The sequence below is a fragment of the Anneissia japonica genome, unplaced genomic scaffold (genome assembly GCF_011630105.1).
Source record: "Anneissia japonica isolate Jap-2015-1 unplaced genomic scaffold, ASM1163010v1 scaffold585_len4108843_cov191, whole genome shotgun sequence".
Classification (NCBI taxonomy): domain Eukaryota; kingdom Metazoa; phylum Echinodermata; class Crinoidea; order Comatulida; family Comatulidae; genus Anneissia; species Anneissia japonica.
Window position 1 is genome coordinate 1,738,552 of NW_022716829.1, and position 19,880 is coordinate 1,758,431.

Below are 19,880 nucleotides of genomic sequence, written 5' to 3' on the forward strand. Positions count from 1 at the left end.
ATTTTATATAGAGGCTGGATATTCAGACGTTGCTGGATACGCTGATTGCAGCTTACAGTGAAGAAGTCACAAATGCACATTGGTCAACATTCCGTTTAAACATCAACAATTCTATTGATGCTGACTTAGCCCTATATTTAATTATAAGCATGCGCAGTGGTATTTAAGTCACGAGAACAACCATTTCAGTCGTGTAAACATCGTAGTGGCACTACAGAGCGACTGCTAAGATTCGTATTAACTGGAGCAGGTTTGACCCCAGTTTAAGTGTAAACGAATAAAGCAAACAAGTTGAGAAGAAACCTAAACAGACCAGGGGCATTTTCATCATAAGTGGTCAACAACCGGGCGTCTTTCATCCTAAAGAGTTTTAGTCCACATTACCATATGGCAAATACCTGTGATTTGCCCCATATATGGGTGCGATATGACACCTTTATGTCTATATTTGGGGAACATCACATGTAAATGTCACAGGAAACTTGGCGGTGTGAACAGGGCCTTACACCGACCTCTTGGTAACATAATACGCGCATGTAAACAGTGTCACAGAACAGAACAATCAAATCTAGCAACAATAGACATTCGTTATGGCTTCTCTTACCTAAAATCCTTTGGATAACGGGTCAGTTCCACGGGCTTGGCAGTTAAATGATGATCGCCACTCTCACCAGAAACACCCTGCTTTTTATTACGATCCTTTGTGGTGCCCGACCCTGCCATGCCACTTTCCTCGTGAATCGTTGATAATATATCCGGAATTCCATCTTTGCTTTCGGTGGTTAGTTTTAAGACTGATTTTAGTTTGTTGACTTCCTCGCGAAGTCGTGATATCTCATAACCCTTGTCATCGATTACCGAGTTCCTATTTCTGATTTCTGCTGCGTATAACTTTAATTGTTCCTCGTAACCCCTTACCTGTTTCTGTAGATCAATTACCTGGCTTTTAAGCTTGATTACTTCAGTATTGTCAGTAGAATGTTGATGATCAGGGTCTGTTTTCTGGGGCGTGACGCTCGCCCCGTTACCCATAGTCCGAGTAGCAAAACCCCCGATACACGACGGACAAGTGGTGTCGGCCTCCTCCTCTGGCGGCAATGGCATACTAATCGACGTCACACCACGACGACGTTTGAAAAGTCAACCTGAAAGACACAGCGAGCATTAGCAAATAAGCGAAAGGCTTCATGCGGTTGCTAAGTAACCATTCACAATTACATAATACAGTGAAAAAGTGGTTGATGAGAGTTATGATTCAGCCGAAAGAAAGTGCAAATTAAACTTATGCAAATTGTTCATACACTAAATTGAATTAGGAAGATTGAATCATCGATGTTTAACGTTTAAAAAATCAGAAATCAATACGAGGTGGCTACAACATTAATATTTAGTGATCGAAATGACTATATACGCACAGAGGATGATCAAACGGACGCTTGCAAGAATCAGATAAGTACATGTGAATCATGTATGCAGTTAGCCTACTTTTATTTTGAAAGTTCGGATCACCACTTGCGCCCAGTACTAATAGGCCTACACGCAAAAACTCAGAAATATTGTAAAATGCGAAATGAACCTAGAGTATACTCGATAAGTCTGTGCTTTGTAGTCAAATAACTAGAGCCTAGACGTTAATTACTTATAAATATGCTAAGACAGAAATGGTCGTTACGAAGGGCCTAGATGCTTGTGAACTCTCGCCGAACAAACCTGACTGAAACTCTGTGCGAGCGATCGAGTTGATAGACGTTGATAATTACTAATAATGGTGCACTGATGGACAGTTATGATAGAGGCCTACTACTAACGATATTGCCAGGGCGAGTTTTATTGCGGTTTTGTTTGCTCGTTTGATTATGAATTCTGTTCCAAATGATTGATGCTACAACCAGTTGTGTAATGAACTATGTTCTTATATTGTGGATGAGCAAAGTGGTTGGAGGGGAAAAAAAAGTGTAATGCACCTGTTAGAATTGTGAATGAAGAATTTAGACCTACATTATTATTATCTGAATACAGTAGTTCTAACCAAATGGGTTATTACGGTATCGAACCTACATCTAAGTGGGTTTTCATACTGATGAAGACAATATAATGTTTACCATAATATCCTTCTATTTTAAATACGATTTTAATTTGTTACTATATATTTTTGCAGGAATTTATATTTTTCTAAGACTTCGGCACTACCGTGGTCGACCTACAGACAGGAGGCATATTTAATTTAGAGATGTCGAGTATATTTGCCAAGCACTAAAGTGTTGTTAAAGAACAGAACTATATATTAAACTCAGATGAAGGATATGAACTTTCAAATTTCTCTATAAAATTATTCCATTTGACATTCTCATGGACGTCTCAATTGACGTCACCCGGTACATATTAATTTGGTCGATATGGTTGAGAGAAAATGTGTTTTGAGGGAACTGTGTCTGAATTACACATGCATTATTCATTCAACAGGTATTCTATAATATTCATCAATACAATATCATTGTTTGAAGGTTTGCATGGCAAAGTACAATATTGTTTTGAATTTTTAAAAAAAGTGTATACAAATCAAATAATAGTTGACTGCTACCATGGTCTTTCATCTTTGTATAATTACTAGCTATATCATGATTTTAATAAATGCATAAACAATTTGTAATATTCTGTTTCTTTTCTCTATGGCAAGCCAGGTTTACAAGTAACGTAAATTTATAATTTAACATTGAATAGATCTTGTTAACATCTGAAGTCCGACGTCGTAATAACAATTATGTTTCTAGAAATTCATTTTTACACCAGCAGCACCCTTTCAAAAGAGTGTCCGTAACTCAAAACATAAAAAAATAAAGCTAAATTTCAACACTACTTCAACGGTATTCTTTCTCTCACAAAAAATCTGCTTCCCTCTCTGTGGCAATACAGTACAGTACAACAAATTTTCGCTGTACCAATAATACCGTATTTATTCGAATAAACGTCCCGGAAGTTTATTGTTGAAAAGGGTTTTTGAGGGCGCGTTTATGTGCGAGAGAGCCGTTTAATGTACAATGGATATGTAATAGGCCTATACTCAAATAAACGCCCCTTAATTTGACTGTAAATGTGGATCTACAACACATAGGCTAATTACCGCCAAAATGTGTTATTGCGTTATCATAAAGAATTATAGATCCTAACCAGGTTAGAATAAATGTAATACCGTACTACTGGATTAGAACATGAATCGAATGTGTTGAGAGTGATGTCACTTCCATTATTTTTTGTCATTTGGCGGGGGGAAGGCGTTTATTCGAGGAAAAAATAAAGAACGCCCGGGGTGTTTATCCGAGGGAGGCATTTATTCCAAATGAGGCTCTGGAGGGGGCGTTTATTCCATTCAACGCGGGGTGTTTGTTCGAATAACACCAATACTATTGAGGCCTACTATATAATACTAATTTGGAGCAGCACAACAAAACAGTACACCATCAAAACAATAGGCCTATAAGTAATTCAAGAAACAAAAATTATAAAAACCGGGTAGGCAGGTCTAAATAACTGATAGTCTAAGAAGATAACGCACGAATCTTAGAGTCCAAGAAAGAATAGCTATAACATATACAAAATCATAAATAATATTGCTCCAAATTACCTAAATACAGCTAACCTGGCTAGACACACACGTTCATAATCACAAGGCTCGATTTTCAAGTGACAGCCTCTCACTCCAAGTGCCGATCACTGGAACTAACAACACGTGCACCTACCAAATTACAGCCATTCAAATATGGAATTCACTTCCTTTTCAGTTCAATTATTTAAAAAGAAATGTAAAGAATATTATAATGAAATGTTAAAATTAAGTGATGCTTAATTTGTTTTGTCTTTGAATTAACTATTGTATTAATGTTTGATTGATTGTTTCTTATTCTGTATTGTATATTTAATATTTTGAACCACAAATAAGTTTGTCTTTTTTGGTACTCTATTATGTTTTTAATCCTTGAATGTTATTTTGTATTCAGAATAAAGAAATAATAAATAAATAAAAAACATAGGCCTATTAGTAGCTTATATACATAAGCGCTCTTGAAGTGTTCATAGCTAATGGTTCTGGAAGCGCGCCCTCTGCAGAAAACCAATTAGCAAAACTTCACTGATAATTCACTGAGAATAAAGTCAATTATTAGTGTTCGGCGACAATTTACAAAATCACTTCAAGATCAAATCTCAAACTAAGCTTTCATCTTCTCCATAACAGAGAAATCGTAAACGAATCATTTCAATGCGATTACGCTTTTTAATCAATAGATTCAAAAGTAAGAATCGAAAAAACTGATTAAAATGAAAATGATATAGGCCCTATAACATGATATATAGCTCAGGTATTCAACCTTTTAAAGCTGGTGTCCATTTCCAATCTGTGGAGACCAATGACGGGCCGACATAGTTTGTGTACTTCTTCAATTTTAAAGGTTAGGCCTACTATAAGCCTTGGTTTTTGAGCATCAAATATTATGATACAAGTCATGTTTTGCAAAAAAAGAGGAAGAACAGCAGCTTGGGGATGGGTTTGGATCATGGGATAAACAAAATTTACACACCTAGTTTTCTTACCCTACCACTAGAAATGTATCGAGCACAAACACATGCACGTATGTACTAAAATAGATAAAACAATGCCAGCGCCAGAAATTTCCCGACGCTGAGTCCGATGCCCCCAAAAAGGGCACACATTTAACCTATTTAACATATTTTTTAAATATACACCTCTAGACTCTCGGAAATGATACTTTTGAGACTGTAAAAATAAGATTTCAAAGCAGTGTTTTCAACAGAATGACATGCGTTCCCCCCTGTCTCTTATACACATCTAGATGTGTATAAGAGACAGAGGTGTGGAAGAGGTGAACGTGCGGTACCAGCGCATAGCGCATATCGGCACTTACACTTTTTAATAATCCTGCTCCTCTCCACGTCTATATTCGCCACTCGGTGAGCTACACTCAGAAAAAGCCAGACTCTTGTTAATTATGCTACAGTAGGTGGTCGTGTTTTATTAACAGAAAAAAAAGATTTATTTTTTAGCAGTGTTGTGCGCGGGCCAGACCAAATCTTTGGCGCCGGCGGAGATGGTCTGCGGGCCGGGGGTTGAATACCGGGGAATAGGATAACAGCATGGGGGGGGGGGCTGGTATAACCTGTTTTAAACTTTACTAATGATCGGTCGTGAACTGACAAAAAATAAACATTACAATTCGCTGCAATTCGTCATGAGGGCGCCCTATCATTTTCACAAAACCATTTCATAACTTGGATTGTGTTTTAATGGACATCGCTGTTCCACGGTCAGTCTGACCATAGAGAAAATATTCTATTTTCTCTATGGTCTGACAATGGAGGTTGAAAAAAAACCTCCATGGTTTGACTGTTAATTCAAGAAAATAATTAGGGCCTATATGCATAATTCACCAATGGTACAAACGTTGTGTGTTACATAAATGGAAAAAAAGGTTAATTTGGATGAATAAACCACGATAAAGTGTAATTACCAAAAATAATGAGTCAAATTTAGCATAATGATCTGTTTCATTCCTCCACGGTCAGGACAGGCTGTATGTTATCAATCAATAAGACCATTGTCAGGATCGTCAGGTATAGGTAAAGAGACATTTTTAGTAATTAATTTGTCCACAAACAGAAGTGGAAATGGAAGTCTCTCAATCAGAAAATCCGATCAATTGGCCTAATTGTCATCCTATACGCACCCAAATAAAAATACCATTAAACAGCACTAACGAATAGATTGATGTACTGAGATATAAAATAAGTCGTAATAAATCCAAGTATGCAGATGTAAGCTACTTGCTCCAGGCGGCAGACATATTAGCTAATGAGAGTCTGTGTACCTAGAAATTGGAATACCTCCATGGCAAATCTTCTTGTCTGCTTAATGATAATATTGTAATGTACTGTGGGCTAATCTGTCTAAACCATGAGTAGGGTTTTAATAAAAATAAATGTTCGTACACCGCGTTAGAGCGACACGTTTGCATGCCTGGACCAATTTCATCTAGATCTAGTTCTTGTTTTTTTTTTTTTACTTTTCACACGCATCCAACAGAGTACCGTAATTTATCAATTAAATAATGAATAACAATATTAGTGGATGGTCAATCGTCAATGGATATGCACTTGTATAGTGCATTATGCTATTCGTCTCAATGCACTTTCTAGGACAAATGACAACAATAAACCCAGAATAAATGTTTTAGAAAAGAAAGCGGTAAGAAATAAAAGAGTACAAATTAAGGAAAGTGAAAAAAAATCTGGAGAGTGGACGAAAATTTGAGATTGTCAAATTAAATATAAGCATGATTTAAGAAGGCGCTTAAAGATCAGAAATAGGAGACTCTTGAACAGGTTGTGGCAGTGAATTCCAGAGCTTGGGTCTATCCGTGCATCTTCAAATGACAAGTAGGGTTGTAGATGCAGTAGACCTTAATATCCGTTTACTATTAAAAATAAGAAAATTATTAAACTGTGATCGGACCTAATTATGGAAGTCAATTATGAAGAAATTGTTTGTTTGTTTGTTTGTTTATTAGTATTTCTCCACATATACATAAATTAGAAGTATAATTCATATGGAAAAAAAAGTATGTGGATGGTGGTCAAAATAAGTTTGAAAACAAACTTTAAGATATGACCACCATTAAAAATAATTAATAAATCATTATTAATACGATGACAGAAAAAAAAAATAAATAAATAAATAATATGCAAAATTAAAAATTAAGTTTTAAGTAGTCTGGTTTTTATAAACAAGTAAGAATTAAACATATACAGCCACAAAAAATATGAAAAGAAAAAATATATATATATATACATATATATATATATTTATTATATTTATTTATATTTTTTTTAATTTTATTTTATTAATTAATTTTACTGTTTTTTTTTTTTTTTTTTGTGGCTGTACACCTAATCAATGTAGTCAAGAGAAGAAAGTAATGCTACAAATGTTACAAATGTGATGCTTATATTATCAAATTGAAAATATTGTTGGAATACACTTTAACTTGCACAAGTTGACTACAAAATGACATCAAAAATGTTGTTGATAATAATAATAATAATAATAATAATAATAATAATAATAATAATAATAATAATAGACTTGGGCAAGTTTCACTGTATACTAAATTATGCAGTACAAAATGAAGAGAGATGGAACAGAGCAGATGACTTACCTGCCATACACCGAGACCAGAGCCATTTTAATATTGGATTTGAAGGAAGAAAGAGTTGGTAAAGACTTAAAAGTAGTATCTAAAGAATTCCATAATTTTGGTCCATTGTAAAAAATAGATTTTTTTCTAAGGGAAGATATATTTTTTTCCAATGAGACACTACATTTTGCAAATCTAGTGGGATAATTATGTATTTCAGACTGCTGTTTTGGAAATAATAAAGAAATATGTTTAGGTAGTAAATTATTTATAAAACGATACATGAATGTGTAGGATTGAAATTTGTTAAGATCAAAGACATTAAGTACATTGAATTTGTAAAATAAAGGTTTAGTGTGAGCTATACGCGTAGACCCTGCACAGATCCTGAGAGCACGTTTTTGTAATTTAAAGATATTGTCAATATTAGTGGTCTCAGTACCTGTCCAGGGGCATAAATATAAAAATTTATCAACTGTAGTCGCCCATGCAATGTTACAATAATTAATATAGGGTAAAACTAAAGTGTTGTATAATGATAATAAAATATACTGAGGAAAATAATGTTTTAACTTATTCATGACACCAATATTTCTAGAAATAATATTAGACATTTTGTTACAATGGGGTTGCCAAGATAATTTAAAATCAAGAGTAATTCCAAGAAATTAAGGATGACGATGAACGTACGTTCGTGATGCCAAACATGGAGAAGATAAGGACTCGATCATCATGCTGGAAAAATGGCAATCTTTAAGAACTTGGAAATTGATGGTCATCACGATCGAGCGACGTTGTGCAAATTGATGACGCCATCATTTTGATCTCGTTAGATTTGGTGGATTATGAAACTGAATGTTAATTTTGGAAGATTATGCGAGTGCACACGCAAAGATGGTCACGTTGCAGTGTAATCACTGTTTATTCTAGCACCACAGTAAAAACAAATAGGCCAATGTAAAAATAAAACACTGTGATAACACTCTTCTTATCCGCGAAGCAGCCGATCATATGTGCATACGTGGGATACGACGCAAAACGATAATAGAATAATATAAAGCCTATTGTTAATTTCTCATTTTTGTACTCAGCAGTAATATCAGAATGATGTATGTTTAGATTTTAAAAAAAAGGAAGAATTGAGTAAAGCACTGATTTTTTCGTACGAAAAGTTAGGTACAACTGTAAGCCAAAATAGGATTAAGAATCTAAAAAATATGGTAGTACATACAGCCAACCAACCATGACATATTGTTGCGAATTATTTACCTTATTTAATGGGAAAAGAGGAGTCACAAGATGGAAACTAAAAATTAAGAGGTTAGCTCATGAAAAATATATTGTTCTTGTAGTAAAAAAAAAAAAAAAAACCAAAATGTGGACCCTGAATTTCGTAAAATTTGGATCGGTCTCGCGTGGCCAACAATTTTTTTATTTGGTCCAATTAAAGAAAGAGATAATAATAATACGAATGGAATCAGATAATCAGATAAAACAGTAAAGCAATTCCTTGAACGCGCATAAGTATTTATTTATATTAAGTATAAAGATAAGTTATTCATAAAATATCGCCGTGGTTTATCGATGATTATTCTCCGTTTGACGAATGGAGGGCGGTAGTAATCTCTTCAGCGGTCAGTAACATTGTTGGGATATCTTATCCAGACAGTTTGGCAATCCGACGAATATACACTTATACACAATGACAAATAGACACGATGATTCTTCCTAAAACGCGATTGCAGTGTGCGGCACAATTGGTCAGGTTTGTTTCCGACCGAGCACGAAATACGACTTGCAGTATTTACTTCATCATAACTGGCATAAACTTTATCCATTGATAAATTGACACATGAAAATGCTAAATCAGTAATCTCATAGATTAGCGGAGGACAGAGCTAAATGTGATACATCACTTTGAAGTATTGAGTGTGGAAATTTTCTTTGCAGTCGTTAATCTAGACATACTTCACTCTGTAACGTAGTATGTAATGAATCGAAATTGCATTCATCTCCTTTCTAAATGTATGCAATTTATAAGAAAATAGACTTCAAGGCAGGATAGGTCTATCAATTTATTCGCGTGGTGTAAACACTTAATAACACAAAATATTTACTCGGATTAGGAATGCACAACGTATAAAGTCCGAAAGGATGCCATCTACGAGAAATGTGTTATTAGAAAAGTAACATCTGGCCCTTAAAGAACCTAACCCACTATCTTTACATATGATTCACATGTTTAATAAAGTTAAAATATTAATATATATATATAAATATATATATATATATATATATTCATTTTACTATTTAAAAAAAAATCTTTTAGGCCTATTACGGTTACGGTATTGTAACGGTAATAGGCCCACTAAGTTTCATTCGTTTTAACGTCTGCACTCTATCTGAGAAGCTAAATACATTTCTATCAATAATCTTGAATCATGGAGATTCCTCTAAAAATATGACATTCCTTCACTAGTATTAACAATCTCATAAATATTTGAACACTATAGAAAGCCCTCCATGTTATAGTCATGATGAAATCACATCATTACCAAATCACATTTCATTATCATGAAATTATCATTACATTTATATGGACACATCAGGCCATGGGCATACAAAAATGTTTCTTTTCAATGAATATGCAGGCCCGTAGCGTGACTTGTGGGAGGTTCGTTTCAGTGGAAAGTGGACCCTTATCTCCGATATTCTGGATAACATTGTAAATATATCTACGATCGAATATCAATTTTTCGTTTTTAAATGCGGAACTTGTCCAGTTTTTAGGCGGTTCGTCGTAACCCTCTTAATCCCTCGCCCCCCACGCTGTCGAATGGATTCTTCTACTTTTTAAAACCATATTTATAGAAGGTTACCCTTCCAGCGTATCCTCCTTATGAGGATTAGGGAGATGTGCTTTTAAGCCGGGCACTCACTGCTCAGGGGCGGATCCAGAGATGTCCAAAGAGGGGGGAGGGGGCGGAAGGGGGCCGAAAGTGGGCCGATCGACAATACAATACCATAGGGGTCTGGGGGAATATGCCCCCGTAACATTTCTGTGTTCTAGATACGCCCGAAAATAACCTCTGAGGGCTTTTGGGCGATCATTTTTTTCTTTTTCTTTTTTTCGTGCGCGCGCGCAACGGATCGTTTTTAATGACTATCCGTTCAGACGACACCGACAATCAACAGACGGCGTCGCGTCGTCTAGCGCTCACAGGGAGGGGAGTTAAGCCGAAAGTGTCGGTTCATGCGCATGCGCACTCACATTCCTATCGGAGTTTTTGCGAAGCGAAAAAATGCGCAACCAATCAGAGCTCAGGAAGCGAACCGACGCTTTGATTCGCGCGAATAAATTCGCCTAGTGGAAAACCGGCTTTAGATTGGTCGTGCGACGGTCGTACGACGCAATGAGTGCCCGGCTTTAGTTGCGATAAAAAAAATCCAGCTGTCGCAGGATTTGAACCCAGGATTGACCTTGGGATTTGAAGCAAGCATGTTAACCACCAATCTAAAACTCCACTACCTAAGTTATACAGTGTATTAACAACATCGCCTACAACCAATGATTAGACTTAATGCCTAATTTTGGTAATTGCTTTTAAGTTAGTTTCTCTTCGTAGGATTACTCTTTCTTTTGTTCTAAACTTAGGCGTCATCTTTAACAAACCTCGTGATCTTGCAGCACATATTCCATCTATCAATATACATTTTATCGCCGTGATGTCCGTTCAATCACGTAATGCTACTGCTTTTCTTCATGTATTTATCACAAACCTGACTTCTTTAACACAATATACATCTGCCACTATCTATTGCATATTATCACACACTATACTACATTAACACGCTCACTTCCTAAAGCAATTTTCCACTCCTCTTCCGTTTTGAAAAATCTTCATCGACTGCTAATTCAGAATGTTAGGTCTTAAAAAACAATATGTCGATACTGATTACTCACAGTCCATGGTCATGTTTTATATAGATAGGCCTATATGTACCATTATGCATGTACTTACTAATAACAATCTTAGCATAGGCCAAATCTCGTCATACGGATATTGTTCAATTTTATCCATATTCTCATACTGTTACTAAAGCTAAAGTTGTGTGCAAAAATGAACGCGTTTGCTCTTTTGGTTTGGTTTGATTTATATACTGTAGTTCATTTATGATTGCATAAAATCGAATTGGAATGATTATTTACAGCATAAAAATAATTAAAATTTGAGGTATTTAAGATATCAAGAATGATTGCATGTCATTTTAACTTCATATTTGTATATTGTATCTTTTGCCTGAATAAATAATAATACTTACAGATTTACGATTTTAAAATTACTTATTTGGTATTTGAATAGTGGTGGCGGGTAAATAAAATTATTATAAAAAGACACATTCTTTTCATTCATTCAGTTTCATAGAGGAGATAGGCCTACCGTATTCTCTAATAACAGTTTTACTTTGAGCTTTATATTTTTACACAAATTTTTGGGAAAATATCCGACATAAGATTTCTGTTCGATGTCTTCGAAATAACTTCAAGAAGAGAACTATAACAATTCTTTTAAAATTTTTTCAATATCAAGCTGTGTGCACAGAGCACATAATGTAACTCCTCTACTTTTCCTAACTACTCATTATTTTTGGATTCTCTTAAAAAATGTGAATCTCATTAACGTTCCCAGGTTTTTTGTCGAACACTTTTTTTGTGTCTTAGAATAATCAGTTGTACAACACATTTTTTGTTCCTCCTGAACCTGTGGCTTGAAGAACGGTCCGTCTCCAACATTGACATCTTGTTTTATCATTGAATAAGCTTCTATCAAAGCGACTGTGATAGTCGGTGAAAAGATTGGCAATAACAAAATGGCGGTTAGGGAATTATTCTCAGAGGTTAAAAGCACAAATACACTGGTTGAATATTTTTTTTAAAGTTATCAGCATAATCGAATTCAATCTGGCTTATTACTGGAAATGCCTCACTCTCCCATCTATTATGCTTGTGGTTGTCCGGGGATCATACAGATATCCAGGGTATGGCAAGACTACAAATCCACCTAGAGCAATCCTTAAAGCTTCCGATCAACATGTAAAGAAACAAACATGACTTCGGTTGACAGTCTTTTGCATCCTTGCAGGAATGCACAGCGTGAATTAATGAATGCACTCCGAAATAATTATGGATAATGACCACTGCACTCAATTATTGTTTAACAGGTATTGTTTGACAAACCAATGTCACGTATACACCAAAGAAACAAATACAGTAAGGTGGAAATCAACATTTTATCTTTGTGTGGTAGGCCTACAGAAAAGGTAGGGCCTATTGGATGAACCAGGGAGTTGTTATTTAGAACAAATCATCGCTGGATGAACTAACATGCGCGGAAAATGATGTTGGAATAAAACCTACGTTAAGCAAGATTAGGCCTAATTATGATCCTAAAATATTAGTCTGGCCTTATGTCATTTATTTGTTATTGGCTTATGTTCCTCTCAATTGGTTACGGTATATTTCATATGATTCCCGCTCACACGCCAATCTCGAGGGAAATCAATGGCGATAAATTCACGTTAATATAACATTTTGTCGATGTATTAATAACTATTCAGTGGCGAATTCATGGGTGGTGGTGCCCCCTCCCCCAATTATTTGAAAATTATTTTAAAAAATATATAGAAAAAAGAAAATTATATTCAACTTTAAGTCTAAGATTGCCATTTCCGGCCTTCAGAGGTGCCATAATCATAATTTTTCTTCTCTATTTTTCACCATCTGTGAAAGTCCCCTTCTATTTTGAATTCCTGAATCCGCCACTGGTACTAATCAGGATTCGAACCCAAGACTTTCCGATTACCGTTCGGTTGTTCCACAGCACCATTGGTTTTCCCCTTTTTTGCATACGCAATTACTTGTGAATTATATTTGCCCGTTGGCAGTATCAAACATTAAAGCGTACGGTATTATTTAAAACGTCCACCAGTCTGCTAATCGGATTCTGTGTATCAATCTGTTAAAATACAGTTTTATATATACTCCAACAAACGACTTATTATTTTGTAACCGTATAGACCGTATACCTTGGGGTGTGTATGCTCTAAGTTATTATAAAATGAGGTAGGCCTAAATGAGGTAATTAAACAGACAACGACAAGATGTATATTAATGTTGGTACCTTAGGGTATACTTTGTTAGGATAAATTGATGTCTTAATGCAATGACTCCAGTAAAATCCCAGCAAATTAACGAACATGATTTAATTCATGACAGTCATTTGGTGACGCTATTTGCAATCATTTCAGGTTTTTCGCAATAATTCGAAGTGAATTGTGAGACTTAACACAAAGAATATTGGTAATTTTTTATTCCGCAGGGATAGCAATAGGCACCGAAGTAGTAGTTAATATTTAGACAGCATAATCCAAAACAATACTCTCTATGTAGATTAATCAGAAATTCTAAATGTGAGTAGGTAGATGCTATGATAGACATCAACTCTATAAATTGCGTACATCTCCTACACAAAAGTGGCCGTGCAACGTGAACTTGAAGAGTTGATTCAATAATTTTCACCTGTCTTAACTTGCATTTTATAGTGAGGAGTTTAGAATTTAAGGGCGAACTGTACATAATAACAAAAATACAAACATAATGTACACTAGAGAAAGGATTATTTAAAAAAAAAACATCAGCCAGCCAACATAGTTTTCAAAGAGAATTTATGTTTTGTATAATGGTAGCCGAATGTCCCTATAGGTGATCAACATTAGGATTTCGCTAGAGTAATCAGCTGGCGATCTTTTGTAAGAATCAATATTATCTTTTTGTTAAAACATCAACACATACTTTCTGTCGACATAGGCCTACCATTAACATGGTTACCAGCCATTTAGGGTCTCTATGCAAAGAGATGTATGTTAATTCGTAATTTAATTAGCGGAAATTAATTTTCATTTGAAAGCTATTATTATCGTGCGAACAAAGTAAGCGATCTAAATAATTATTTACTTAATAAGTTTTCTTTCCTCAACAAGATGTTTAGAGTTACCCTATTTATTCGAATAAACGCCTCATTTAGAGCCTCATTTGGAATAAAAGTTCAAATAAACACCTCAAAAAGTTTGTTTTCCTTGAATAAAACGACCCACTCCCTAAATGTAAACAAAGCTAATGGAAGCAACATCATTTTCAACACATTAATGTTATATATTCTAGTATAATTACATATTTTTCTAACCTGGTTTGAGATCATCTTTATGATCACACACTAACACAGTTTGACGGTAAGTATTGTGTTGTAGTTCCACAGTGAGTATAATTATACGTGTCCATTTTACATCTAAAAAAAAAACGCCCCCAAAAGACTCTTCGCAAAAATTTATTCGAATAAATACGGTACAAAATATATTTGTACAAGTATCTATTTATTAGAAGTTTTATTTTCATTTGTATTTGTCTTAGACCATAAAGTTACTCAAATGAAAACACAAAGTTACAGGCAATATCAATACCTATGATACTTAACTCCCCACCCACTCTACCTGCGATAGATTAAGTACAATGAAAATTGCACATGATTACTTACTCCTGCTTCTGTATTAACTGAGGGTGAAAAACTTTTTCTAGGGCATGGAACCTCATGACCCCCACAGATATGCCACAGATGGTACGTGGTACATTGTGCTTGATAACCCCACGCCTGGAGTTGTGCTTATGAATCCAGTGACAGGAAATTGAGTAATATACGGGACTGATGAACATGACAATATACTTGTTGTACCTGTCCACTTGTCCACTTTTACCGGGACATTTACACATATCAAACGTGATGGAATGATTGAACAGAAAGATGGTAAACAGTTTACTACCACACATTGCTCTTTCAAGATGTCCATAAATGCAATCAATCAATCAATCACTTTGTAACGAACACGTCTTGAACCACTAAACAAACAGGCGTTATTGAGAATTTTAGAGCATACACTTAAATGTGTTTGGCCACAAACCTGGGAGATTGCATTGAAATGCTAATTTGACACCATAATTAAATCAAATTGCTGGCATCATTTTCAAGGTCTATTCAATAATTGCTTCTATAATTTCAGAATATTGCATGCTTTCACTAACAAAACAGTTGGTTATAAAGATTATATTACAGGGATATAATTTAATATTGTAATAACTTTCCATAAAATTATTCTTTCTGTATCCAATAGATACAAGCTCTCATTACTTTTTATGGGTTTCTAAACTTTCAGCACTGTGATAGGTCAATTGTTTTTCCCTTTAAATGAACTACTGCCTCTCATTTTTACAAAATTTGGCTACATTTACACTTTTTAAAAGTGAATTTTTAAAACATTTTAATGTTTTTAAAATTGTTAGCACCAACTTAAAAGTTGATGCTAAAAAATATATGAGAACTGTAGTCCTATTATTATATAAATCATGGGAAATATCCTTTTTATACATGCTGGTGTGTACTCGCTTCTGGAAAACATATTATTCTTGGGATTAAAAAAAAAGCATATGCCAGACCATTTTACACTGCCATTAGAATAAATAGTTTATACCAATACACATAATAACAGTATTTAACAATATCTATTTCTTTGCAAGTTTACCATTTACCATTTCATGTGAATTAAATTTTAATTACTGTAGATAAAATTATCAAATTGTGGTATAATCATAATTTTCTAATATCCTTTAAAAATTGGTAAATAAATAATTTAATATGTAGGCCTATTAATAATAAGCTCAAGAATAATGGATAAAATAATGGTTAAATGATGAGAGTAAGTCTTACCTAAATATCAAATTCTTCCAGAAAAATTGAAGAAACCGAACTAATGATGTGCTGAGATCAATTGAGCTATGCTTGTGAAGCAGCACTCCTAACAATCCACAATTTAACCATTCAACAACAGTCTTCTTAAAATTCTACACAAAATTTTCCAAACTGATTGGATACAAATGAAATCTGTGTTTTGATTGGTTGTTTTTGAGGGAAAGCCATTCAAGCGTGACTGTGATATTAAATTCCTTTCATCTTTTCAGAGAGCAGGTTTCCTTAGTGTATGTATACTAATGTTTAGGTTAGAGTAATTATTTATAATGAGGCCATTTATACCTTTTTTGGATAAAATACAGTAGTAGTAGTTTAGTCTTTATTTTATTTACTTCACTTTCCCTGAGAAATTATTTTACTTGCTAATTAATATGCATAAATAATACCATTTATGTACTCTTTGCATTGATAATTACCTTAAAATATTTTAATTATTTTCAATGTAGAAATTTCACATATCAAAAAAACAAGTTCTTGTAATCTCAAAAGCTCTCATAAGGGCAGTATAATAGAGGCAGTACATAATAATAATAATAATAATAATAATCATAATAATAATAATAATAATAATAATAATTATCGGAGCTAAAAAAACTATCACACAATCACAAATCAATTTGTTTTAATCAGTTTTTTATTCGAGGTTGATAAATTGTTAGATCCCTTTAAATGAGCGAATCATCCCCAATAACAGGCTGGTATTCTACCATATCACTAAATTAAATTATGGAATAAACAAAATCACAGTAAATGTAATTTTGATTAAAGGAATAAGGCCACTATTGTAAATTGTTGAATTCTTTGGTCTTGGTGTGTGATTACTCTTATTGATACGGTATCCATTAAACAAGCAAAACAGTACAACACAGATATCTCACAGTACATCCATTCATGGATGGCAAGTATGTGCACAAAAGCTGAGAGATAATCATCTTTACTCTACCAATGGAGAAAGAACCTAAAGTGGTGTTCAAATATTTGACATTGAAGAACAATATCTGCCTGCAGCAATAATAATAATAATAACAATTCATATTGCACTAACACACAAATACTCTGAAATGCCACATCAGGTTTCTAATATTCTACTATTAACTATTTAACAAGTGCCTCTCAACAAGTGCCACTCTCAAATAAATGCTGGAGCCTGAGTAGGAATATGTATTAAACCTACAAGGTGCCTTGATCATTTGTATCATCATCACTGAGAATATAACTTCTCAAGGAATTATTATTACTGTACTAATGTTGCAACACATCAATTGCCTATGTACAATTTTAACAACTAATAAATTATTTATAATTTACAGTGACACTCTAAAATAAACTCTTCTTTTAAACAGGCAGTGCGCTGAAACCTTCAAAAATTATATTAGACTTTGTGGTACACACAATTTTTTTATTAACACAGTTTATAAGAACATTAAGGCTGAAAAATAAGAACAAATTGAACCTGGATGAAAATTTAAATTATAGGGTTTTTTAAAATAAAAACCTATAATTTTTTAGGAAAAAACCAACAATCAACAGAAAGAAAGACCCTTGTATGTAAAATTCTGTTTGGTCTTCTCTGTACCTTATGTTCAGTAGATTCAATTTTTAATTTCTCATTCTTTACCCTGCATGACATGATCAGTGCAAAAAGGATTGTTATCCTCCGGGGCCCAGCAAGCCATCCAATAAAATACATCAAATGACAAAAATCGTAGTATAAAGACAATTAATGAAGGCTTGTGTAGTAATACTTACAGTCCTGTATATACCGCTGTAGGCCTACGTATTAATTTTTTATCTTTGAAAAGTGTGTAAAATAAGAACATTTTGAGCTTGAAACTGGCCAAAAAGTAGGAACATTCATAAAAACAACAATTTTACTGGTTTTTATAAAAAAAATGTGTAATTGGAAAACTTGATTGTATGTATTCAAAATAGCTTACTGTATTTGTAATTGTATTGAGGGCCTCTGGGAAAAGCAGTTGCTCTAAAGATGTCAGTAAGTAAATTAATAATAAACTTATGATGAAAAATTCATTCAAAGAGAAAATTATGTTCTTACCTTTGATGCTGCTATACTAATGCAGTACTGTACTCAAATAAGCTCATATGCTTTTAATAATAGGTACCAGTATTCTGTTGCTTGTTACACTTCAATAGATACTGGTCCTATTCAAATAAAGTCAACTAGGTGTTTAGAATGTGACCTATCACAGCACTCCACACTTATTGTCCTTCATGATACAAATATACTCTATGGCAAACATGTTTGATGGATTTGATTGTCTAAAGTGAAACTAATAGCAGCTGAGAAAATTCTTATGAAGCAGGGGTGTAGTTACGATGGGCGGGGCCACCCAGCCTTGAAGTTTTCCACCCAGTCTAAAGCTAATTTCATGGTCCTCCACCTACCCTTATTAACCCACTTTTCCATCCTTAAAATCCACTCTTATTAGAGGCCTATTTAGAGTTAACCATTGTTATTACTGTAGTGTCTGGACTACAAGACTAGCATATCTTGTGTGTTGTTCGGACATGTTGTTAAATCAGGACTGGTGGATGAATAAACAACGAATGGCTATGTAGAGCTGGAATATTGTTTATTGTGTCATTTAATTGTGTTTGTTTGAATACGATAGCAACACACAACAAACTTCTTCAACAATTAGCTGGGCCCCCTAAATTTTTTAATCTTAATTAAAAAATATATTTACAATATTAATTGTAAAAAAAAAAATGGAGAAAAAATGAAAAATCCTAATAAAATTAAGGTCTGAGTATTTCTGGCCATCTAGGAGAGGTGCCGTAATCATAAATTGTCACACCTCCTCCCCAACTAAGGTCGGGCTTACTGTAGGTGGTATGGACTCTCCATCTGTGAAAGCCCCTCCCTATCCTGGCCTCTATTTTCAAATCCTGGACCTGCTACTGGGGACAGAATCCAGGGCCACCACCTTTTGGTAGATCCCTCCAAATCCTACCCCCTCCTGAAACAATCTGACACAGTTAAAACCATTATAAAATCACCAAATTTACTTACCCATACATTAATGCTGATTTTACAGAGCCTCCAAAAACATACCAAAAAGGTCGTTTTCACTTTCATCCAAAGAGCATTATTTACTCGATTGATAACTCCCTAATTAAAACTGAACTGCAGGCTATGATTAAATTTAATGCTGATTTTACTTTAAGAACTCATGAATAATGACATGACAACAGAAAATGTGGTCATTGACCGTACCTTATTTATTAATTCAATATTCAAGTGTTCTTATCTGTGGCATTAATTAACTATAATGTACTGTACATGAATATAAATGCCAGTAATAAGTTATCTTCACAATATTTAAAGTGATGATAAAAAATCAATATAAAGAGCAAATATATCAAATATATTAATTTTATGGATACTGTATACTGAGCTCTCAGTGCACGGTCAGTGAACTAATAATAGACCTTTCCGGAGTGTCAATCAAACTTAACAACTGACTAATCAAAACAGCGCTAGGAATAAGCGCGCGTCTCACAAACCTACGTGCTGTGCCACAAACGCACGTGTTCGCGTATGTTTTAACACTGCTGACTTGTGGGACCTTAGCAACAATATCCAAGGGGCGGGGGTTAGCGGAAAGGTCTATAGTGCCAGTAGGAGGGAAAATAGTTGACTTAAGCCCCCCACCCCCTTCACCCCATTTGTTAGTCTCAAGCCCCTCCTTTGGCCATGACTCAGACTAAACATTTTTGGGGCAAAATACATACATCTCACAAAAATTGCTTAAAAATTGGCCAGTAATTTCTTATGGGCCCAGGGATGTAGTTA

General features: G+C 34.4%; 1 protein-coding gene across 4 annotated transcripts in view; it reads right to left on the reverse strand.

The window, feature by feature from the left end:
• LOC117109843 overlaps positions 1-19,880 on the reverse strand; it is a 26,021-nt gene that overhangs the window by 3,178 nt on the left and 2,963 nt on the right. The window contains exons 1-2 of one of the 4 annotated variants that reach the window (XM_033252286.1): positions 18,120-18,174; positions 605-1,145 (exon numbers count right to left, since the gene is read on the reverse strand). In XM_033252286.1, coding sequence (XP_033108177.1) covers positions 605-1,104 — 500 coding nt within the window. In that variant the 5' untranslated portion in view covers positions 1,105-1,145; positions 18,120-18,174. Of the gene's footprint in view, positions 1-604; positions 1,146-4,919; positions 5,027-16,021; positions 16,142-18,119; positions 18,175-19,880 lie in introns of those variants that run through there. The other 3 variants (XM_033252287.1, XM_033252284.1, XM_033252285.1) reach the window with 3 other exon arrangements.